Source organism: Neomonachus schauinslandi, chromosome 4 (assembly GCF_002201575.2).
Source record: "Neomonachus schauinslandi chromosome 4, ASM220157v2, whole genome shotgun sequence".
Lineage (NCBI taxonomy): Eukaryota > Metazoa > Chordata > Mammalia > Carnivora > Phocidae > Neomonachus > Neomonachus schauinslandi.
The window spans coordinates 118,811,630-118,837,422 of NC_058406.1; the positions used below are offsets into that span (position 1 = coordinate 118,811,630).

The window sequence follows — 25,793 nt, forward strand, 5'->3', positions numbered from 1 at the left end:
TCAGCATGGCACTTCAGTGCAAAAAGTAGCAACATTGCTCCCCTCGCGCACATGAGCACTATCCTAACAGTTTGGTTATTAATTCTGCACCAGCTTTCTAAGTTGGCCCGACACAGTGATGATTCAGGTGCCTTCACTATGTATTTACATCCAAAGATGTTTGTCTTCAGGCTTTTGGGTTTTGTTTTTTAGCTATGTGATAATAACATTCATAGAGTCAAAACCGTCAATTCTTGAAATTGCCAGAAATGCCTGCCTTAGTTTTTGGTGTAGCCTGATCGTAGACAAGGTTTGGCTAAGTATGTGCAATAACTCCTGTTTTATTTATTTATTAAAACTTCAGCACTTATCAGAGATCCAGACAAGTATTTATAGAGGAGGAACCCTTAGAAAACCAAGCGACATCTCCGCTTGCACCAGTGAAGAATGGCCCCCAACTTTCAGAGAAACGATCCACCCTGGTCGATACTATATGCTGGGCAATCAGCGGGGCCAGTGCTTTGGGGTCTTGGCCAGCTGCCCTGTGTGGTAGAATCACTTCTGATCCTTTTGACCAAATGCCTCTATCTTTATGTTTCCTAAACACCCTTCCTAGAAGAAGTGAGGAAGATGTCATAGAGACATTATGAGCCATCCGATTTGCGGGAAGGGGAGAAGCTGGGAGAATGCCTGGGTTGAGTTCAGATTTCTGAGCCAGAAGGAAATTTTGGCCCCTGCCTGGGTGGTAAAAGTCAGTTTAACTGTTTTCAGCTGTCAATAGAATTGGCTATGACCTTGGCGATCTTCCAGCATGCAGTCCTCTTTTTATAGGGTGAATGTATGCATTTGCTGGATAACTACTCATTTCCGGCAGAAGTCATACATCATCATGAAATACAACCCATAGGAAAAGAATGAGGGGTGGCAGTGTGGAACAGGAGGACCCTTGTCTTCCAAGCAATCAGGGCAAAAAGGGTCCGTTTTACTGTGTGGCCCAGGAACAGATGTTCCATATGGATGTTACGTTCAATAAAATCACATAATGCATCATTTCTTAATGAATGACCCACAGTCTCTACTGCCCTCTAAGTTGGCTCGTGACTTGTTTCCAGTTCAAACAAGATTGAACTTCTTAATTTTGGGGTGTCCCTCACTTCTACTTAGCCAGCTAATGTCTGAGACGTCACCACTCCCAGAAGCAAAGACCCCTCGGGTAAGCCAAGAATGCCCAGCATTTTATGTCGGTTATTGGATACTGGTGTGTTTCAAGGATGCTTCCGAGAATTTGTTAACATTTCTTAAGGAACCAAGAAAAATAGCTGCATAGTCTCCTCACTGCTCGTGCGTCTGGCTGAGATGGATCTCCTGCTTTTCTACAGCTTTCTTCTCTGTGGCAGAATTGAAGGGGGGCATCTCCTTGCAAGCACACCCTATATAGCTATGTAATATCTGAGTGAAAGAAAATCTATAAAATGAATTTGGTCAATAAGAGAATGAATGGGGCTGCATAAACTGTTGTGTTCAGGGCCATGTTTTCTCTTCTTTTTAAAAGAATGACATGAAAAATTAAGAGATAAAGAGTTCGAAGCTCCTGGCAAAGCAACAAAGTAGGGTTGATTTCAAGGGAAACAAACAGAGTGGTTTAAATGACCGTGTAGTTCCAAGTGCAAACCATTTGGTTGTTCACGATATATGTTCTTGAGATGACTTCCTGTTTATCGGAGCACCACGGTCAGATGCGGCTAGTTGGAAAGGGAGATATAGTCTGGTTAAGAAAAACAAAGAACGTTTCTTTCTTGTGAACATATTGCTATTGGTAAACAAACATTTTGCCCAATTCCAATAAAGCTGATGCTGTTTGTGCCCAACATCCAATAGCCAGCAATGAATCTCGCTTATAAGCTTTGATGATCATATGGATGAAAACAAATATTTGGCATAACACGTGATCAAAATCTCTTTGCAATGTTGTTCCTAAAACCGATGTGCTGCTTGCATACAGAATTGCAGTGCCTGTTTAGAAACCTAAGGGAAACCTTGTTGTACATATCATTTGGGCTTACGGTGTCCAAACTATAGTGTTTGAGTTTCTATGTTGAGGCCACAGAAGAGCATTTTTGAGCTTCTAGCCTCTCATTGGAAACTCCACCATGGTCCCCCTTCAGATGTGGCGGTTGTGTTCCTGTTATTGTGGTGATCTGCCCCGGGGAGCCCCGTTTCACGTTGCTCCACTGCTCTCCAAGATGGGCGTCAGGGGGGCACACATGCGGCACCGCATCCTAATTATGGTCTGCTTGCTTCAGCTTTGTGACTCTGTGACTTTCGTGGTTGCACTTTTCTTTGCCTCTCTATTTGTCCTTTTTTCTCAATCTTCCCTTATCAGAGTAGATGTGGGTTTTGATCACTTTCTTCCTCTGATTTTTCTAGTTACGTGACCTTGGGTAAGTCACGTAACCGCACCAAGTCTTGGCTTCCTCAAGTATAAAGCGGCTCTAACCTCCGGGGTCGCTGTCAGGGTCCAATGGCAGCATTGGGGGAAGTCTGCAAAGCACTGCAGAGGAGCAGGACAATAAGTAGTAGCTTCCTTTCTTCCCCAGCCTTATTCATAGGATTTCCATTTTGTTCAGGGTTTTGATTTCTTTCCCAATGGAAGTTTCCCGCTAACAATGAAAATTCCCAACTCCCTAATAGAGAGGCAAGCAACAATTAGTGGTAAGGGCTTAGAGGCAGATGTCTTGAATCCCTGGTTAGAAGTCAGACTGCTGTTGGTTATTTCCCTCTTCTTTGCCTTAATTTATGCAGGGAGCCAGTATTGGGCCTTCTGTACCCTTGGAGCCCTGCACCCAGAGGACAGCCAGGCACAGTGAATGCAGGGAATGGGAGGCAAGACCAAGGAGAGGGAGGAATTAGCAACACAGAACCCCCTCCCCCCCACCTCACCTTCATACAGCCCTGGTTTCCCACTTACCGTCCAGGCAGTCTTTGTCTGCCCTCTCTTGGTCTTTGTTAATCTTCTCCCTCTTCTCCATCCCTCTCATTTAAATTGTTATCCATCTAGTCTTGAGTGTAATCTTTAAAAACGGTAATGATGCCACTCTTTGGCCTGACCTCCCTTTGGTCTTCTGCTTCAGATGAAGGCTGCTCTTCCTTATCGCAGGCCTGGCCACCCTGGCTTCCTGCTCCCAATTCAGTGTGCCAGGCTTCATCCTGCTCCTGAGCCTCTCCTGCCCTGGGATGCTCTTCCCCTCACCAGTGGCCAACTCCTCCTTCATCAGGCCTGGCTTCTCCAATTACTCCCCTGAAAGGAGTTCTTCACCCTCCCTATTCCCATGCATCCTGCCCTTCCCATCCTGCTAATCTCTATTGCTGAACTGTTTCCTTCTTAACAGGGATCACAATTCCATAATCACATATTTGTTGGTTTTACTTACATATGAAATATCCCTTCTATGTACATTATATACTCTCTGAGGGCAGAGATTGTGCTCTTTCATTCACCAATATATATCCTGTGCATTATATATTCCCTAGTATGTCATAAATGCTCAGTGTGTATTTTGTGAGGAAGCAAGGAAGGGGAAAAGGAAAGAGTGGGGGAGAAAAAAGAAGAAGGGGAATAAAAAAGAAGGAAGGCAGAAACTACAGGAGGGAAGGAAGGAAGGAAGGAAATATATGACAGTAAATGCTGTTAGGAGTAGGGTACTTTGTAGAGTGATGAGGAAATTGTTGCCAACCATCCATAATAGAATAAGACAGTGACATGGTCTTTGTGATCAATGTTTGATTAGAATTTAAAATTGTGTCTGAGTTTATCAAAAACCGACTCATTAGTTTTATTATTTCCCCTAGTTTCTAGAATTCTATTAACAATATTTATAATATTTAACTTTTTGAAGACTTTATTCATTCAACAAATATTTACCAAGTGCCTACTAGGATATAGTAGATATAGTATAGGATAAAAGTTAAGAGACCGGAATCTAAAATCAGATTCTAGGGGTTCAAATTAGTAGTCAGGTGACGTGAGCAGCTATCTCTCTATGGCTTTGTTTCCCGATCTCTAAGGGAGGGGGGTAGTCATAGATGTACCTTATTATGGCGCTGTGAGGATTACATGAAGCAAGGGTAAGTCTTAGCTGCTGATGATAGTATAATTACCTCCTGCTCTGAGTCTATAATCTGTTAAGGGGAAAAGACTTTAAACACGTTACTATACAAAAGCCTGTTTCATTATCACCGTGACAGGTGCTCTGTAAAATTCCAGTGCATCATGAGGGTGCATAATGGGAGTCCCAACCTGTGGTGGGACCATCGTGGTGGTCCAAAAGGGCTTCCCTGAGGAGCTCACACAGAAGCTGAGACTTGAAGGATGAGAAGAAGAGTTCCCCAGGCAAAAGAAGAAGTGATGTGGGAGCAGAAACCTTGCATTTGGAAGGGGCAGGGCCACATGCAGGAACTACAGTGTTCTAACAATTATAAGACGTTTTTTTCCTACATTAGAAATTTCTGAAATCAGGACATGTTCTATAATTGATGACCCCTCAGACGCAATGAAATACAGAATTTCTTTTTTTTATTTTTAAAAGATTTAAAAGATTTATTTGTTTTTATTTTTGAAAGATTTTAGAAGATTTATTTATTTACTTATTTGAGAGACAGTGAAAGTGAGAGGATCACAGAGGGAGAGGGAGAAGCAGACTCACCGTGGAGTGGAGAGCCCAATGTGGGGCTCAATCCCAGGACCCTGAGATCATGACCTGAGCCGAAGGCAAACACTTAACTGACTGAGCAACCCAGGCACCCCTGAAATACAGAATTTAAAAAATAAACAAACTAACTAAAAAACATCACAGAGGTTGAAGATCAGAAAGTAAGGGGAAGAATGTCTGGGGAGGTACACAGGGGCCTGCTGTGCAGGGCCACATAGGTTTTGACTTGGACTTATGAGCAGTGGAGAGTCATAGAAAGATCTTAAGCAAGAAAGTGATATGAATATATTGGGTTTATTAAAAATCTCACTCTGTCTATTGTGAGAAGATTGAGCTGAAGTGGGAGAAAGTAAGAGTGGGGGAGACCATCTGGGGCTCCTGAGATGGTGAAGGCAAGAGATGATGGAAACTCAGATTATGGTGGTGGAATGGGGGCAGAGAGAAGACAGACTCAAAACATTTGATGGGTAAAATAAGACTTAACAATCTAGTGGTTGTGGGGAATACATAAAAGAGGTTTCAGGAACAACTGGAGGTCCCTGGCACATGTACCTGGAAGGAGAGCAGTCCCATTTGTCAAGAGGGGCAACTCTGGAGGAGGTGCTGACTGGGGGAGAAGGTTTATGGGTTCAGGTTTGGACATGGTTGGTGTGAAGACTTATGTGATATCCAGTTAGAGTAGTCACATAGGCCATTGCATGGATAGTTCTAAAGCTCAGAAAAGGATTCTGGAATGAACATAAATTAAGGGCTCAAAAGCATAAAGAAAGGAATGCATGCCATAGGAGTGGAGGAGAAGTCCAGAGTGAGCATACAAAGTGGTAGGAGGTAAACCAGATGTATGGTGGCCCCAGAGCCACGGGGATAGAGGGAAGTTTCAAGAAAGGTAGAGTGGTCAACTCAATTGACTGGGCTAGATACCAAGTAAGATGAAGATTGGAAGGTGTCCACTGGGCCTAATAACTTAAAGGTCACATTGGTAGCCTTAGCAAGAGCTATAGTGGAGTCACATAGGTGGAGGTGAGATTGCAGCAACCTCAGAAGCAGAGGGGAGGTGAGAATTGGAGACAGAGAATAGAAACAATTATTGTGGGGCCGCCTGGGTGGTCCAGTCAGTTAAGCATCTGACTCTTGGTTTCGGCTCATGTCGTGATCTCAGGGTCATGAGATTGAGCCCCACGTGGGGCTACGTGCTCAGTGTGGAGTCTGCTTAAGACCTTCTCTCTCTCTCCCTCTGTCCCCGCTCCTCTCTCTCTCTCAAATAAATAAATCTTAAAAAAAAGAAGCAATTATTGTGTAAAGTTGGCTGTGAAGGTAGAGGAGATATTTGTATCTGGAGAAGCAGATGAGTGTTTTTACTATAGCTTTTGTTTTATTTTTATTTTCTTCTTCATCATTGCCTTCCTCTTCTCTTCATCCTCTTCTTCCTCTTTTATTGACAATGGGGAGGGGAGGATATTTCAAGGCTAATAGCACAGATCCTGTCAAGAGGGAGAACTTGAAGACATAGGAACATAATTAGTAACACCAAGCAGGTGAGACGGCTTAGGACCCAGAACCTGACTGGAGGAGGTTTCTGTCTCTCGCTGTTAAAGAGGATCCCTCAGCAGTAACCAGACAACTGAATGTGGAGGCCTGAAGCTAGGGGAGCTCAGCTCGCATGGGTCTGTTGGCTACTATTTTCCCCAGGAAGTAGGCAAGTCCTACCAAAGAGATCAAGGTGGTGTGCAGGAGGTGGTTTGGGTAAGGTGACACAGAACTGCATGAACTAAAGTGTGTGGAAAATTGGGGAGGACTTGAATTTGCTTTGAGGGAAACATAGAAGGTGTAAGGCAGTTTTAAGACGGGGAGGGGAGGTGGGAGTGGTGATAATGGGGATGCAGTGACCTCTGACCTCCATACTGCTGGGTAGCGTGAGCTGCATTTCTCACCAGCGACAAGGCTGACATGGAGGAGCCACATTGTTGGGCCCATCCAAGGCTGGGATTTGCTGGATTTTATTAGGTAGTTCAGTGCATGACCAAGAGAAAGATTAAGGGCTTGACCATGTAATCTCAATTTGTAAGAAGGGAAATGAAGCTGGGAGGAGCCTCGTGCATTAGGAGGGATGGGTGTAGGCCTGGGAGGGCTGCAAGGAGGCAAAGGCATTCAGTCACTGACACAAATGCTCAGGAGCCCATTGTCCTGAGCCCTCATCCTGTCATTTGACATAGAAGAAAGAGGATAAATGGTGGAATGATACCTTGGAGGTTGCCAGAGGGACCGGGAACAAGACCACAGGTGGGGGTTTAGCTTTGCAAAGGGGATACTCAGTGGGGCATGTAGCATGTTTGCAGTTTTGTTTCCCAGGGCCTCAATCAGAAGCAGGCCAGAAATAAATGTCCAGTGCATACATCTTGAATGAAGAATGAATGAATGAACAAGGGGGTAATATTAATTAGAAGTATTTTCACAATATTCACTTACCTCAGGTGTTTTTAGTCTTTGGTGTTTGACCAAAGTCACAGTTCAGTCACAGTTTCATTTGAACCAAAGGAAAGCAATAATCCAAGTTCAATCATAGTAATCTACTACGTAGCGCCAACTATAGTCATAAAGCATCCTCCAAGTTGAATAACGAGTTGCAGTGTTGAAAATGGAGGAATTGAGATAATACCTGTGGATTGGTCCTAGAAAGAGAACACTGCATTCTTGCTCCTTGTAGAGCATAAAATGAGGAGGGATAGCTGGTCCCCCCTACAGACACACAATGTCGCTGGAGGTACACCCTTACTAAGCAGCATGTCCCCTTTCCCCGGGCCCTCTCCATCACACCACTCGATTCATTTGCTTCCCAACACTTCTCTGTTTCCAGAACTTCCCATGTGCTTATGCTTCGTTGTCCGTGTCAGCCCCCACCACTTCTGCAATCACGGGTCATCTGACTGGGTCAGTCCTGTGGCCCGGCGCCTAGACCGATGCCCAGCTTGGGGAGGCCTCATTCCGACTTGACCCCTGAGTCTTGGCATGCCCTCTGGAATGTATGAACAGCTGCAGAAGTGACAGGCAGGTGTTTTTATATTAACTTCCCTCTCTTTCATGTGAGTACCTTGAAGCGAGAGATTTTTTCCTTCCTCAGTTAACGTATAGCATGTGCTCAAACCTTGTGAAAGAATTTATTGTATGACATAGACAGCGACAAAATGTGAAATGGCAAAGCAGGGTGGCCTCAGTGCCCCAACCTTGGATGTCTGAAATGTTTTCCTGCCCTCCCCCCAAATAATTTTTCAGATATGAAGACAGATATTCCTTAACTGGGAGCTATTCTCTAGGAATAAGTAAGACACTTCATGAGCTGATTTAACTCTTTAAGATATCGAGGAAACTAGAGGACAGAATCAGGAATTTGGTTTGAATGAGCCACACCTGACGAATCCTTACAGCTCTGCTTGAGGTAGATGAAAGAAAGCAGGTTTCTGCATTGTGGGCTTTGGAGCAATGCTTTGCAAATCTGAACATGTATACCAAGCATCAGGATCTTGTTAAAATGCAGCTTCTGATTCCATAGGTCTGGGGTGAGCCTGTGAATCTGCATGTCTAACCAGCTCCCAAGGGGTGCCCATGCCGCTCCTCTGGGGACCACGCTAAAGGTGCTTAAAGGTGGCAAGACCCCAGACTATACTATTTTTCCACAGGCCAGAGTGGAGACACACGTTCCTGGACTTGTCCTGAGCCACCTTCTTTTTTTTTTTTTTAATTTTATTTGTCAGAGAGAGAGAGAGCACAAGCAGGGGGAGCTGCAGGTAGAGGGAGAAGCAGACTCCCCACTGCTGAGCAAGGAGCCCGATTCAAGACTCGATCCCAGGACCCTGGGATCATGACCTGAGCCAAAGGCAAACACTTAACTGACTGAGTCACCCAAGCGTCCCTGTCCTGAGCCTTCTTGAAAACAGAGCCTTTTAGGTTTTGATAATTAAAAAATATACAGATTTTTTTAAAAGTAGATACCTTTAAAAAAATAGATTTAAAAATAGATAAAAATTACTCCCATGTTACAGATAATGTGGCTGAAGTACACAGAGGTTAAATGACTTAGCCCGGATGACAGAGCCAGTAGGTGGCAAAATGTTGTAAATTTAGTTCTCTTCTTTCTGAGTCAAATGCTCTGTCTCCTTTATCACAACTGTTCTCCTGCTATTTGTGTGTCATTCCTTCATTCATTCCACAAGGGTTTATAAAGCACCTTTCTGGGGGGGCCATGTGCCTTCTCCAGCTATTGCAGCTGTCTTGGCTATCTGTCCCCATTCCTGCCAATCCGCCAGTTGAAAAGCAACTACGTCCATCACACTTGTCATGTCCTGTGCTGTCCTCAATCCCCATTTTGAGTGGGGAAGATACAGACATTCAGAAAGAAAATTGGCATTCAGGCTCCTAGAGTAATATCGAAAATGACCCATTACCATACTGTCATTTGACTCAAAAAATAGCTTTATGAAAGGTAGTTTTTATCGAGAACTCTAGCCATCCTCTTCAAACTCAGATAGCATGAGTCATCCTCATTGTCTTATTTCTTGACAGCTTTTGGTATTTCTCGACCTGCTTCAGAACATCATATGCTAGTTCTACCAACGGAGCTCCTTTGAGGGTGTGCCCCACCAATTTCAGAGGGAGGAGAACAATTAGGAACAATTAGGGATGCTCTGAAACTGACTGGCAGCTCTTTGTGCGGGTCTAATTCTAATGAAAGATGACTCCATTCGAAGCAGGTGGTGCAAGCACCTGCAGCCATTTGCAGTGATGCTATTTTAAGTTATGATTGGGAGTTGGAAAAAACCGCTCCGGAAATATCTGCATGTGAAGAACATATGATTTTAATGTTCCTGCGACCATCTCAGAACACCTGAATCCCCATCGAAGTACCTATAGCCGGTGCATTCCATTCCTCAAACCTTGGGAACCGCCCCCCCCCCCCCAACACACACAGAATTTGGAATGACTGCAGGGAGAGCTGACTGGTTCAGGTAGAGATGGGGTCCTAAGACGTCTATAGACCTCAACCTGACACCTTTGGTTCCCAGGAAGGATTTGGGCAGAACAACACTAGTGATGACCTTGAATAGTCTCGCACTTCCGGTGTCCTAGGGTGACTCTGCTTAGGAATTCTTTAGTAAATTCCTCAGTAAGGCTACAATTCTTTTGTAACGTAAATAATCTGCTCCATCTCTATGTTCTAAGTTGGCAGTCTTTGGTTTTCTTCAGTGGGCAGACACAGGCTATCTCTGTCATCAGACAAGCAGGGTGATAGTTGTTCGTGCTCAGATCATACTCAGGAAGGTGTCAGTAAAATGATAAACCCTACTGATTTAAATCATTTCTCCTTGAAAGAGCTCCAAGCACTTTATTATATCTTTTATCTCTCATAGCCCTGTGGAGAATATGGTAATGTTCTCTCCTCATTTTACAGCTGAGAAACTGGGAGTTACTATAACAGGAATGCACAGCTTCGTAAAGAGTGATAAACTCCTTTGTAAATAAATTAAGCAGAATGTCCATTTGCAGCTGCCAGTTTCCACCACGGCCTTCCTGGGCTCCCTGGGCTCCCTAGCCCTGCTTCCCCATGTCCAGGTGCCTGGATTGGCTCATCTTCTAGCAGCTGAGCTCTGTTCTCGGTCAAACCTAAGCTGCTCCCTTTCTCCACCCTACTCACCTTTCCCTATTGACCCAACTGCACTCCTCCCTAGGTGTTCCCGGTTATTTGCGTGAATGCTGTACATTTAGAAGAAAGAATTTTGAGGTATTATTAAATATCCTTCTGGTTATTATAGATAAAGATATAATCACATAAGCTCTAATTCTTACAACACTTTTTTTCCTGAATGAAGTTCTTCTATTTCCTTTCCTGATTTCATTCACTTGCCTAAAATCAAGTTTTTTTAATTTTTTTTTAAAGATTTTATTTATTTATCTGATGGAGAGAGACACAGTGAGAGAGGGAACACAAGCAGGGAGAGAGGGAAAGGGAGAAGCAGGCTTCCCGCGGAGCAGGGACCTGATGTGGGGCTCAATCCCACGACCCTGGGATCATGACCTGAGCCGAAGGCAGACGCTTAACAACTGAGCCACCCAGGTGCTCCTAAAATCAAGTTTTTATAAATAATAGATGATTGTGCTGACTTTTGGATTTGTCAATAACAATAGGAGAAGTGCTTCTTGGAGAAATGCTTCTCTGAGAACTTGAATATTACCGGTTCCTGATATATATGTAATGTCCTTTGGTTTCTTGCTAAGTTTTAGATAATTTTTATACAGTATAGCATAGTGTTAAGCATGGAGATCGTAGACTTATATTTGGGTTCAGATTCTAGTTCCACAACTAACTAGGAAAATCTTGAGCAAATTAACTTCTCCAAGGCACAGTGTCTTGATCTGCAAAATGGAATTAATAATACCCACCTCAGAAGATTATCGTGAGGTTTAAACAAAGATAATGCAGGCTAAGTACTACTTAGTGCAAAACCTGGCAAGCAGTAAGTGTTCAATAAATGGTTGTGGTTGTTGATGATGATGATGATGGTGCTGGTGACCCTAATTATAACCAGCTGTGGAGATGGGAAACTCTCCTGGAGGTGATAATTCTAAAAATATCCAAATAAAGCATGTGTTGAAATCGCTTTCAAAACATTCTCAGACAGAGTTCAGATGTGGCAAACAAGATTCACTGAGTACCGAGGGGGATTTTTGTGCATCCTGGAGCACGCTTTGTGGCTACAGGTCCCACGGCAGCTACCCTCTGCAGCAGGAATCTACTATCCCTGCACAGATCATGTGTAGAAATAAGATATTTAATTTAATTTATTTATTTTAAAATTTTTATTTATTTATTTGAGACAGAGAGAGTGAGATCACCAGCAGGCGGGAGGGGTGGAGGGAGGAGCAGATTCCCCACTGAGCAGGGAGCCCGATGCGGGGCGCGATCCCAGGACCCCGGGATCATGACCTGAGCCAAAGGCAGCGGCTTAACCGACTGAGCTACCCAGGCACCCACAATAAGATGTTTTAAATCAACTAAAACACTTGAACAATGACACAGGAGAATGGCTATTAAGTAGCACGTGGCCACTTTGAATTCAACATTTAGAAACTTGTAGACGCAAATAATATTTTCAAAAGGTAAATCGTTTTGACTCTTGATAGCGAAATCTGGTGGGCACATACTAACTTCAGGAAAGGCATTCCATGTCTGGCTAACTCTTGTCATTTTTAGTATTTTCATGCTTTTCTAGAAGGAGGTGAAAACAAAGGTCAAGAGGTACTTAGACGATTTGAGTCAATTAGCTTAACCTCTAAAGGTTTAATGATTTTTAAGAACAAATGGTGGACTCGTCTGGTGGAGTTCATGGAATCTTGGGGCTAAATATATTACCTCATCCAAGATTGTCATTTTATAGGTGAAGAATGTGGGGCCAGAGAAGCTGAGTGAGGTACTCCACAGAGCCCACCCTGAGTCAATGTTAAGTTAGTGACGCGATAACGAGGAGAGGCACTTAATCCTTAGGCTAGTACTCTTCCACCAGCTCACTTCTCCCGGTCCCTTATAAAGAATAGCAAAAAGCACCTGCAGTCATAACATAAAGTCAATATTAATTTTGCTACATGTGCAGAAAGAACCTATTTCTTTTTCTTTAGGTGGTTTAAATTCCTTTCTAAAGCTTTTTTCATTTTATTTGTTTATTTGGAGATATAATAAAGGTATGTGTGAACCTTCATCTAAATGATAGCAAATTAATGGAGTCTAAGCTAATGAAGTTTCTTTCTAGTTCAAGCAACAACAGTGATACTCAGAAAATAGCTCTCATGTCACATGGGACTTTGTGTGTGTCATTGGGAAGGTCAAATGAGTTAACACATGGAATGAGCTTAGAACAGTGGATTTGGCAATGACAGATAATAATGTTGCCGAGGCCCTTTAAGATGGTTATGCATTTCTAAACGAGGATTAGTATATTACTCTGGGCTCAGCCACAAGCACGCTGCAGTAAATGACGCTCTAGACCAAGGCTGCCCAATAGAAATATAATGTGAGCCACACATGTAAAGCTATTTAAGTTGTCTTATCACCACATTATAAAAATAAATAGGTGAAATTAATTTCAATAATGTTTTATTTAATCCAATATGTACAAAAATTAGGATTTCAATATGTAATTTTAAAATGTATTAGTGAGATACTTTACAATGTTTTTTTAAATACTATCTTTGGGCGCCTGGGTGGCTCAGTTGGTTAAGCGACTGCCTTCGGTTCAGGTCATGATCCTGGAGTCCCGGGATCGAGTCCCGCGTCGGGCTCCCTGCTCCGCAGGGAGTCTGCTTCTCCCTCTGACCCGCCCCCCTCTCATGCTCTATCTCATTCTCTCTCTCAAATAAATAAATAAAATCTTTAAAAAAAAATACTATCTTCAAAATCCAGTCTATACGTTACCTTTATAGCCCATCTCAATTCAGACTGGCCCAGTCTCAAGTCCTCCACAGCCACATGTGGTTAGGGCTCTGTGTGGGACAGTGTTGCTCCAGTCCTATTTACTTGTGAGCCTAATTTCACAAAAATTTTCACAAACTGCCTCCATCCTTTCTGAAGGTGCATTTGGTTTTTCTTGGCTCTTTCTTCCTTGTTATAAGACTAGTCGGCCGTGCCCAAGCCCATCACAGTTAAATAGAAATACATTATACATTTAAATTTGAGTTATGCTACATATATGCAAGAGCTAAGCTGAATATTTAGCTCTCTCTAAAAATAGTTCACTTCAAGAGTAATAGAATATTTTTCATGGATCGGTTTCTTCATATTTCCAGTTCAGTAAATGTGTCAAATTGTATTGTCATCGGCGAGAAAGGTTTATTTATTTCTTCACTTTGATAAGGTAAAGCTTTGCTGCTTTCTGTGAGAAATATTTAGGCTTATCTTTTAAAAACATGGTTTACTGATTTATGATTCATGATTATGATTCAATTAAACATTAATTGTTCCCAGTGAGCATGATCATGTTGCTGCAAGAATGATTTTGATTATGGAAAGTTTGTTAGCTGAACAGAACATATGTCTTGCAAATATTCCTTAAACTCCTTATCAAGGCCATTATCGAAGGCATTATAGTAGAAAGAAGCTTCGTATTGCTTTACGCAGTTGAAAATAACCATAAGTATGCTGCACCAAAAGCTACATAAATAATTGCTAATCAGATGGAAGTTTCTGTGTTACTTCTAAAAATATAAGGTAAGGTCATAAGGTTAACATTCATGAGGAATAGTCTCATCACTGATTTTGAATTCTTAAAATGTTAGTCTTTATCAATTTTGAAATGCTAGTTCTTCATTTAGTGTTAGGTTATACGATGCATGAGTACACACATTTCTCTCTTGTAAATTTTACAATGAAGCTATGGGAACTTTGAGTTGAATTCATGCTTTGTGGCTCAATTTATAAAAGAGCCAATATTCCCAGACCTTAATTTTCTTATCTGCAAAAGGGGTAGACTAATAAAAGCTAAAAATGAACGAACACATTTAGCTGAACACTTTACAAGTCTCAACCCATCCAATCCTCTTTACTCCCACTGTGCATGATATCATATCTCCCATTTTACACATGAGGAGGTGGAATCTGCCCAAGACCACAAAGCCAGGGGTGGAGCCATCATTCAAGCCCAGGCTGGAGCTCTCCAGGGGAATTTCCTTGATACTTGAAATTACAAGTTGAGAAAAAGAGGCTTAATAGAATTACTTAGAAGAATTCTTTAAAGATACATTAAAAAAAAATTCTTTCTGTTTAGAAGTCGTTATATAGGCTCACTAGGATATTAGACAATTCTGTGCTATTCCACAAAACCAAGCCCATCCTTGACTTTAAGAAGTAAAACCAGGACTGTGGAGTCCTTCCCAGTGAAGTGATGAGGTTGGTCTCTGGAAAACAAGTGGTTTAGGACCTGAGTTAAATGAGGGTTTGACTTAATTGTCTCTGAGGCTCCTTACATCTCTGGTCTCCTATGACTCTTGATGCATGCCTAGGGTTGAAGGGCAGAGTTGCTGTGCACTTATTCAGGGTCTGCAAAGCCGAAGCCAGGCCATGGCAGTTCATTAATGAGAAGACTGTGTGGTGATGGCTGTTGAGAAAAAGTAGTCAAAGTCTTAGAAATAAACCTCTGACCGAGAGCAGAAGTCTCAGTGCAATCATGGGTCTTTGCGGAATGGACTAGCTCATAGTGAATGTTTCCCATCTTCATCTTGTCCTTTCTGGAATTTAATTGCCTTCAGAATCAGTAAAATTCAACCATGGCTAGAGACCTTTGATGATGTGGAGTGGGGAAAGTTCCAAACATTGGAGAAGTGAAGGAGAAGGTAGAGGGCGGAAAGGGGGAGGGAATGGGAGGGAGAGAATGAATATAATAGCAGGAAAAAAACCTCAGCTATCAAGGCTAGAATGCAGGCTTTGTTAGGGTAGTCTGCTACGCCACTGAGATAACCAGGGCTGCAATAGCTCAGATCCACCCCCGTCCCCCCTCCACCCCGTCTGCCCTTGGGGTCAAGCTGGCTTTCAGTGTCGCAAAGAGGACACCAGAGAAAAGTCTAAAATGTTTATTTCAGTGGAAGGGTTAAGCTTCTTGGGGGAGGCAAAGTCACTGAATGAAGAGATTACCTCCAAGAGTGACCTGGACAAGGAAGTCACAAGGCGAGTGGCTTCCCCGTGGTTAATGTGCTAAATGCACCATTTCTGAGCCCTCTGTTTACAAGTGGTGGTGACATTTTTATCGGTGAGCCTGTGATCAGTCTTCTCAGAGTGTTTTGACTCTGCTAAACGTCCAGAGGGTGATATTTAAGAAGGAAAGCAACATTCGCTGTTTTCCAAATTTCAACTCTTTCACAATGCAGTGTGTTCCTTATATCAAATGTCCGTCGTGCGACCAGGCAAATGGAATTATGTCATGCTGAAAGTAAAAAAGGCTCCGGTCATCGATTCAATCAGGGGAGATACAGATAAGAAAGAAAATGTTTCATTTGGTTCCTCATGCTCAGCTCCTCCATATTGTTCAATTGTTACCTGCCACTCACCCAAGACACACAGTGTATTGACTGAGATAAGACAGCCTGCATTCTGTGTGCCTGGCGTCAGTACAGGTATTGAAAGAAATCACATCGATCTAAATTTGACCCCAAGTGGAAGGAAGGAGGGTCACCTGAACAGGGACTGTGAATGATGTCACTGTGCGAATGATAGCTTTTTCCTTCCTTCCTGTCCTGCTAGAGCTAACGCCTCACCTCCAAACACCCTCTCCTCTGGGTGTCTATCACAGTAACCCCACATCTGTTTGTGCATCTAACATTGGGTAACTGAAGCAATATTTCCACAAGAGAAGTAAGGTTCCTGAACACTTGCTCACAGTCCCTGGCATATATCAGGAGACATTCTCAAATATTTCTTGCTGTAAATGAGTATAAATAAATGATTTCTTTTTTTTTTAAAGATTTTATTTATTTATTTGACAGAGAGATAGACAGAAGAGCACAAGCAGAGGGAGTGGCAGAGGGAGAGGGAGAAGCAGGCTCTGCACTGAGCAGGGAACCCGATGCGGAACTTGATCCCAGGACCCTGAGATCATGACCTGAGCCAAAGGCAGACGCTTAACCATCTGAGCCACCCAGGCACCCTAAATAAATGATTTCTGTTTGAAAATTCAATTTTTTTTGTTTTGTTTTTTGACAATTTGTGGATTTTTTTTTTTTTTCCATAGTGACTTCCCAAATGGGGCAGGGAAAGTTTGGAAACAAATCCGATACTCGTTAAAATCACAGACAATAATTTGGATGGATAACAATTTTCAAGATCCAAAAAAAAAAAACCAGAGATAGGGTGGAGATCTGAGCCAAGTTTAAAAGGAAGAAATTGAATTCTCAACCACGCACCTTCAAGATGGAAGAGAAATGGTTTACCAGCAGCATATGCAAATATAGCTAAATTTTCCTCAGCTATGTTGTATGAGTGCCAGAAAGGCTAATGCAATTCTAGGCGCATTGTCTATGCTTCCACAGAAGCATACAAAGAAGAAAAAAAAAAAAAAGGGAGGCAATAATTTCACTCTATTTTGAGGTGACACCTTGTGGGCAACCAGTTGATGAAGAGCCACAGGAGAGCGTCCCAGTGGTAATTTTAGAAATCTTGGCAAATCTAAAAAGAGGAATCTGGTTAGCCTCAGTGGTGGCAGGGAGAGGGTTGAGGGTGTCACGGAACCAACGTGAGTTTGCTCCTTGGTGAGTCGCAGGTAGACACTGCACCCAGGTAAGTTGTCACACAAAGGAAACTTGACCTGCAACAGATAAGGAGATCACAGGGAATAACTTCCAAAGTCGTGACTCCCCAAACAAGGGTGGATATGTTCCTTTTAGTTAGGGTTGGGGTGACTATTTAAAAAGCGGATCCTTGTCACCCTGTGTAGAGATGGGCATTGGGTTGCGCATGTGCCTTAAGGAAACATGCCTATCCGTATTTTGTATGTTATGTAAATGAGGCTTGTGCTCCTCCTTGGGATAATGAGGTAAAGGTGGTTGTCGGTAGTTCTGGAGGCCACTCCATGGTCCTTCTGAGCAGACGCCAGTAGGGGGTTTAGCTCAAGCTGGTCTGGGTGGGCTGCGTGGGCTGCAGGTCTTGTCAGGGCACCTGCTATCCCCAGAGGGATGGTTTCCACTCTCATGTGCCTGAGGTAAGAGGTAAGCTGGAAAGAAGAGCTTAAGGAAAAATAGGGGGCAAAAGTCGGTGCATACAAGCAGGTGGGCAGTGAAGGGTCAGGTCTTGGGGTCTAGCTGGTGACGAGGGCACTAGATAAGCACTTACAGGCTGGTTATGTGGACCAGGTGGATTACACGGACACTGATGGCTCCAGCAGACAGAACCAGAAACGGTATGTAGAAGTTGCAAAAAGACAGGTTTGAGTTCAGGGTAAGGAAGAACTTTCCAGTAGAGTTGCCCCTCTAGGGGCATGGAGGAGTGAGGTTCTCAAGTCAGATATATATTCAAGAAGAGGCTGCATGGCCCCCTACTGAATAGTTCCTATTGGGTCAGCCTCGACGTGTCACTAAGGTGTCTTGTCACGCTGTGGCTGGGATTCCCTGGCCATGTGGTAAAATAGAGCCAACTGGCCTGAAAGAAGAGAAGTGCAGCGTAAGGTCTCCGAAGTGGGACACCCGTCAGTATCTTCCACTCTCCCCGGGGCCTGAGGACGAAGCAGGCAGCTGTCCGAGGTGCCAGAGGGAGCTGGCCTGAACAGCCAGTTGTGTTCCTCTGGTGTTCTTCAGGCTTGTTTTAATGTCTTCTGGGCTTTCTTTTTTTTACGATTTTAATAATTTATTTGAGAGAGAGCGAGCACAGAGGGGGAGTGAGAGGGAGAAGCAGACTCCCTGCTGAGCCGAGAGCCTGACTCAGGGCTCGATGCCAGGACCCTGAGATCAGAACCTGAGCCGAAGGCACACACTTAACCGACTGAGCCACCCAGGCGCCCTGGGCTTTCAGCTTTTCTGTTCCTGATATAGATCTATTGCTCTACCCCACTCCTGTCTACACACACACATATCAAGCACCTCCCTAAAGCAGAAGGAAACGCATAGGAAATGTGTAAAATAGCTGAGCTAGACTCCGAGCTGGGGCTTCCTCTGCCCTGTCCCAGGAGTAAATGAATCCATTTCACTTTCTTTTATTTTTTTAAGATTTATTTATTTATTTGACAGAGAGTCGGAATGGGAGGGAGGGGCAGAGGGAGAAGGAGAGAGAATCTTAAGCAGACTCCGTGCTGAGCGCAGAGCCTGCCTGCTGCGGGGCTTGATCTCACGACCCTGAGATCACGACCTGAGCCAAAATCGAGAGTCGACCGCTTAAGCGACTGAGCCAGCCAGGTGCCCCCACCCTTCCCTTTCAAAGGTTAGGCTGGGTACCTAAAGTCAGACTGTGTGACTGGATTGATTTTTCTAGTAGAAATTGACTGTTTTGAGACAACTGTATGCATTTGCTTCTTGGTTTCTTTAAATGTTCTATGGTACGTACACATCCTGAATGGAGATAAGAATCTCAGGCACAAAGTTATTTTTGCAGTGAGATGGAAGGAACATTAGGTATTTCAGCTAAACAACTCTGCAGCCCTGCGTAACGCCCAGAAGTGGTGTGATCTATTTGTGTTGCCTTTCCTAGGCTACTTGCTTTTTCCCCTTAGGTTTTTTTCCCTCCTATAAAACGGAGATCGTAATAGCACCACTCCTTAGGGTTGTGAAAATGAAGTAAGTTAATACATGTAAAGAGCTTCCATCGGTACCAGGTGCATACAAAACAAGTATTAGTGTTATTATATACTGTTTCAGGAGTCCTTTCGACCTCCTCCAGTATTAGTAATTTGCCAGAAGGACTCACATGTCCCAGAAAAGCTGTTATACTCGGTTATGGTTTGTTACAGCAAAAGAATACAGATTAAAATCAGCAAAGGAGAAAGGTGCATTGGGTGGAGGGCAGCTGCAGTTGTCCTGACGGAGCTGAATGCCCTCGGCAGTGTGTGACAACACACATCGGTGTGGCCGACCAGGGAAACTGCCCCCCGCCTTGGGGTCCAGGATTTCTGTTGGTGAGGAGGAGTCAGTCACACAGCATGCAGTCTTCAGCTCCTCCTTCCCCACCTGCCCCCACGAGAAGTCAAACTGTCATAGTGTGACCCCACGCCCGGACATACAAAAAAGGCGTTCACAATGAATCATGTTGCTGGCATAAACTATATGGCAGGGCCCAAAGTCTCAGGCACACAAAGACATTTTTTCAGGCGGGATACTCCAAGGGTTCGGAAGAGCCAGTCAAGGGACATTTGGAATGTGGAAGGTTTGGGCAACTCAGACTCCCGAAGTAACATTTTACTGCACATTATATATAAATTTTGCTTATTTGAACAATCAAATTCAACCATTTTCCTAAGGCTTGAAATACTTTTTTTTAGTATGTGAATATTTATTGTTTATCACATGTATATCTCTTATAACCTTCTCTCTATGAGCTGGAAAATAATTTCAGTTTCAAGCCACGTTGTAAACCCAAAAAAGAAACTGTTATTATCCAATCGAGAGGACATATCAGAAACTAAAGATCACTACTATCATTGCAATAACAGTGATAATAGAATGCTCCACAAATTTTAACTAAAATTACATGCCAAATGCTTTATGAATATTATTAGTTTTAGGCCTTATCAACAACCGTGGGAGGGAGGTAATGGTTCTCTTTTACAGGTCAGAGAGTAAAGGTCCAGAGTTTTAAGAACTCCCTCGAGGTCCCTCAGCCAGTAAAGGGCAGAGTTTGCATTTACCGATCTGATTCCAAACCTCATGGTCTTAACATCATGCATGATAGTTTCCTATGACGTTGAGAAACAAAGCCTCTAAAAGTATTTTGAAACATTAAAAAAAATCCAACAAGATTTATTTGATTTGATCTCACGATCCACAGAATGTTTAGACACCGGGGCAGAGTTGTGGCTAGAACATGTGTTGCTTTTACCAACAGTAGAGATCTTGGCAAAGAAGTTTCTAAGATGCCTCTCTCCACAAATATGTGATGTAGAAGGCAAAAAAGCAAGGAAAAGAGAGATACCAAAAGGAGGAAAATTATATAGTTATTCTGAGTGTTTTGATTAATAAGGGGAACATAAAATCTGAATGTTCTCCAAGATTCCAAAATTGTTGCCACCATGAATTGTCTGTAATTGTATCTTTCTCCTTCCCCTTTTATTAGATCTCAGTCTGTGGTAGAAGCTGGGACCCTGAAACATGAGGAGAAGGGAGAGAATGAGAACACTCAGCCACTCCTGGCTCTGGACTGAACCCCGAGTCACCCCATGCTCTCGCAGATCGCCAGCCTTCAGTGGTATCAGCCACGCAGGAAGCACATGAGCAACTGACCCACACAGACACGTGCGTTCCGCTTGACATAAGGCCCTCCACTTCTGCCATCTAGTAATAACTGTCACCAGCCATTGGTCTGAGCAGCCAAAGTTTGAACAAGGACTTGAGAGATGCTTTTTGGTTTTTTTTTTTCAGTGAGGGGACTGGAGGTGAAGCAAGGCAGTCATATAAACATGATTCTTCCTCCCCCATATTTATGGTATTAAATGAATTGAAAAAAAGAAAAACTAAATTTGATGCACACACTGCATTAGTACCAGGATTTTTCTGAGGTACCGCAGAGACCCTTTCCAGGTTTTGTGACTTAAGATTAAGTGCATTTCCAAGTAGATACATGAGAATGAAACTGTGCAGACCCAATTGTCAAGCTCAATGCAGTGCAAAGCCCCAAGACAGTAGTATCTCCAGGAATTTCCATTCTTACTGAATTATTTTCTTTGACCTCATCACCAGCATTGAATTGTTCAGCCCAAGGGCATGTTCTTATAGGTCTGGCTCTTTGCAGAGTTTGCTTATTTTGAGATCCTGCAAGAATGATTTTGACGTCACATCTTTTGTCAGGCTACCAGCTGATTACCATGATCGGACTTTAAACGAAGGCACACACAACTTGAAATATGATTATTTCATCTTAATAATGTGACTTCCCACAGGCAACATGAGATTGCGGAGGGGGGGCGGGGCCTCATAGAAAACACTTGTCAGTGATTAATGGCTCCATTCAAATTGCCTCACTTGGGTCACTATAGGCAAGAAAAGTGCTACAAAAGCATTTAACTCCCCCACCCTCCCGCAACCAGCTAAAGGTGTGGAGAAGGGAGCTGGCTGTTGCTGAGAGGGTAGGTACCAATCATGGAGGAAGACCCTTAACTATGGCTAAATATGCAAGTACTGACAATAAGAGAAGATTAGGAATGTGGGATAAAATGCCAAAGATCATTTTATTTCTTTGTCTATTCTCCTTAGAAATGGAGTCCCCAACTATCCATTCAAAGGAAATTAAATAAACAGATAACACAGGATAAGATATCCTTACTTGTGCCACGTTTCCCAAAACGAGTTGTGTGTTTTAAGGCATCTCTTATCTTCCCAGCCATCCACATGACATGGGCATTTATCAGTAGGACCAGTTGGTGCTCAATGTCAAATAAAAAATATTTTAGTTGATAATGGGCAGAAAAATATGATTGTATGTTTTCAGGATTTGGGAGGGTTAGCTAAAAAATTCAGAGAAAAGAGGTGATTCGACTGGCCATAATCACCCTCAGTAGATATTATTAGTAATCTTAACCATTTATTACATCTCTTTCTCAATGAATCTAGTGTTTTAATTTTTTTTCTACTGGCAGAGGAGAATAAGAGAAGTAATTTTTGTATTCCACCCTTGAAATAAAATTGAAATAGAATTAAAAATATTTCTCAACCGATTGTATCATGGTATAAATAAAACCCATTTTGTGTAGACATTTCAAATAACAAAATAGTAACATTGAGATAATTCTACCCATGCAGTGACTGAAACACTTTTCGTATATTCCATGACATAGGGAAGAGAGATAAAGAATTAAAGTGAATTAGAAAATCCACTTTATGACTTGGGTTTATAAAATAGTTGTGGGATCCAAGTATTTAAAATGCTATTGGAGTCGATTATTGCCAACACTTTGCAACAGTAATAATTCTGGCTTTTCAATTGGCAATATTTAGAATCCTACTGTAGTGACCTGATTTTAAATACCATATTATAATTATTAAGTTAAGAGCTAGTTTTTACTCTATGCCATGATTTCATTAAATGAATGTAAGATGATGGTTTAACATTGACAACTTATACTTTAAATTTCTTTATGTGTATGCAATATACATCCAAGAACCAAATTCAGTAAGTGACATGAATGTTATTACATGAGCACTGGATTGTATTGTCCTCTGTCAGTCATTTCTTCTGTTCAATAAATACTGAAGGACACAACACCTTTTGATTTTTCAAGAGCTTGCTTTTTCTTCTGGACTTTGGTAATTAATTTGGAGACTTTCCTCACATGCTTCTTCATCTATATTAGTGGGATTGTTTCTGGCAAAACAGAAGGGAACAGGACCAATATTTTGCAAACCCTTCTAACTGGAAGCTAATGTCAAGCAAAAAGGGTACCTTTCAATGGTAAAGAACTCTTTTTAAAAGAGATAAAGAAAGCATCCTCCTTTGTCCTTAGATGCAAAGGAAGCACAAGTATTTTTTTCTACCCCTGAATGAAATCTGGTAACCTCGGTGTCATTTCTTCAGCATTTTTGTTCATATTGGCTTAAAATTCAGGTGCATGAATAGCCTTACATTCATATAGCTAACATTTCTAGTTTGATTGGAAACATGCAATATTTAATACATTAATGCCCTTCTAAATTAATAATTTGATTGTCTTTGGAATAAGTAGGCAAGGCCATTTTTTCAACTGTTATTTCTATGCTGTGGATATTATTAAAGCTAAACTATGGATAACAACTGCTACTTCTAAGCTATATTTAAATGGCAGAAGTTTCTCAAGCCAGGGAAATGGAAGAGTCTTCCAAACTCTTTCAGAGAAGAAGGCAATCCTAAACCCAGCACTAAGATCCTGGGATTCTTGGTCTTCTGCTCTGCCATCTTTCATATTTTTACAAAGCTGTGATGGGGATCCATGTAAGGACCTCCTCGCTCACAGGGATCTATAATAGGCAAAGAGACTCTGGATTCCAGCCCTGTCTCAGATGCCAAAGAGGCCAAGGAGCCAGATGTCCTAGCAGCTACCTATCTACCCGACCCTGAGAGAAAATTTTTACTTTGAGAAATGTTACTTTTTTTTTTTCACGTTCTAATTCTTGGCATTAAAAAAAATTATAGGTGGCACTTTTATGACTCAAGATAAAATGACCCCATGTCCTGTTTCAGGATGAAAAGCTCCTCTTGGAAAGACAGCATCTCTACCATGTGCATGGCGAGGAGACGCATTAAGACAATGGCTTTCAATGAAGATAAGAAAGCAAACAGTCTCAGTGGGTGGGAAGCAATACGGTTCACAGACATCAGCATAATTACATCTTTCTCCTTTGGATCAGGAAAATAAAATTGCTTCTTTATGAGTGTCTTTTACTAAAAATAATTAAAAGAGGGAAATCTGAGTTCATGGGGGAAGTCACCATTAAGCAGCTAGAAGTAAAGCATTTACACAGCTTACTATTAAACTCAAGAAAAAAGTAGTGGTACATGATGAAAAACATGGCCTAGCTACCCTAGAAAAATATAATTGCATAGAAAAATTACTAAAGTGATCCGTTCACAGTTTCTACATAAATTCTCATTGTACACTGATTCAGGCCTCTTCTAAGTGGGAAAAATATCTTTGGCTGACAAGGCAGAAGCTCTCATGTCTTCACTGGAAATACGGCATCGGATGGGTGCTGTCGTGGGATGAAGGACAGCAGGGGGCTTTCTACGTGAATTACAGCAAGGCAAAATATTCCATTTAGTGTCTTCTAACCCTAGGAGGAGCCTTAGAATTTTGGGAGCTGCCCGTCAAGGGAATGAAGGGCCTTCAGACTCGGAACCTCTACCCCTACACCCAAGGAGACAGAGCCAGCAAGGCAGCCTCTCTCCAGTGTGTCCCAAGCCTGCACGACATGCTAAATCGCCGGAAGGCTCTGTCTCTGCTGGGGTGTCAGCTCTGGGTGCCACACATCCACAATGAAGATCAGCCGGAAAGACGCGGCGTCCTGCCACACCTCGTGCTCAAAAGAGTCATCAAAGATGAGCACCTTGCCTTCTTCCCATGTCCTGGAACAGAAAAACATGGATTCAGATGCCTGAGAACCAATCCCTGGCTACGTGCAGAGATGGGCACTTTCACGGTAACCTTTGGGATCTGGCCAGAAAATTGGAACACGAAGCCGAGATGGATTCTTCCCTTGGTGATTAAGAAAGAATTTCGGGATTTTTACCATGAACACAGTTTTCAATGCTCAGCCCTAAGAGTGTGCAAAGGGCAGACTGACCTTATCACAGGCCCTGCAATTATTCTTGGCCCAAGCCTAGGTGAGGCTTGTTGAGGCAGGCAAGCAGGCAAAGGCGTGCCCCGGCAGCTCATGCCCACGGTGACTTCCCGGTCAGTGACTGCATGCTATCCTGCCTGGCCTTTCAGAGACTGGTCTAGACCTGTGGGTAGCACACTTGGGCTCAGGCCTCCCAGTGCCCTGGGGGCTACTTGGCACGGGGCCATGGCATCTCCAAGTGACTTTTCTCAACCCCTTCCATTTGCTGAAGTTCCATTTTACGGAAGTTCCATTTAATGGAAGGGCAGATTGGGAATGAATTTTGTTTATATTTTTAATGTCATCTGCAGTGCAAGTGGGTTATCCTTGGAATATTTTAAGTCAATGCTGCAAAACATCCTTTAGGGTCTCCAGCATTACTTCATAAAATATGTGTATAGGAGCTAAGACCTAAACAAGTGCTTGTCTAAATAAAGCAATCAAGAGAGAAATGCGCAGGGGCAATTACACAATGCCTTTCAAATTCAAAGAAAGTTTATTGCTCATGTTAATGTTCTCCTCTTGTTAAAATAGGCATTAATTGCCAATATATTGCATGCTGAGTTCTGTTTTTTAAGATGGAATTTTTACTAGGAAATTTTCTTTAGATATTAAAATTCCACTCAGGCATTTGAAATTTTATGTCACAGATGAGCAAATAATTAAAATTATAGGCTAGAAAATGTTAGCTTGATTTCAAGTTACTGCATTCTCATAAGGAAGTTTGCCTTAAGAAAAATTATTTGTGTCTTTTTATGCTCATTACTAGGTGATTAATCAGTAGTAAATTAGGTAATATTTCCTACTGCAGGGTTTCTCAACCTTGGCACTAGTGACATTTGGGGCCAGATAATTTGCTGTTGGGGGTCGTCCTGTGCTCTGTGTATGCTTGGCAGTAATCTCTGGCCTAGAATCTCTAGCCACTAGAAGCCAGTAACACGCACTCTCCACCAGTCATGAGAACCAAACCTGTCTCCAGTCATTGCCAAATGGTGGGGTGGTGATGAGGGGTGAGAGGCAAATTCATCTCAGACATACTGCATTAATCTGACAACAACATTTCTAAGTTATTTAAAGTAAACAATAAAG

At 42.5% G+C, this 25,793-nt stretch overlaps 2 protein-coding genes across 2 annotated transcripts in view; one reads left to right on the top strand and one right to left on the bottom strand.

Annotated features, from left to right (window-relative positions):
- Positions 1–20,560, top strand: part of CLVS1 (clavesin 1) — a 162,552-nt gene extending 141,992 nt beyond the window's left edge. Inside the window, exon 5 of the mRNA XM_021688604.2 lies at positions 20,473–20,560. Within this exon, the coding sequence (XP_021544279.1) occupies positions 20,473–20,560 (88 nt within the window). The remainder of the gene's footprint in view (positions 1–20,472) is intronic.
- A 1,652-nt stretch (positions 20,561–22,212) lies between these two features.
- ASPH (aspartate beta-hydroxylase) overlaps positions 22,213–25,793 on the bottom strand; it is a 220,427-nt gene continuing 216,846 nt past the window's right edge. Inside the window, exon 25 of the mRNA XM_044914635.1 lies at positions 22,213–24,450. Within this exon, the coding sequence (XP_044770570.1) occupies positions 24,300–24,450 (151 nt within the window). The 3' untranslated portion in view covers positions 22,213–24,299. The remainder of the gene's footprint in view (positions 24,451–25,793) is intronic.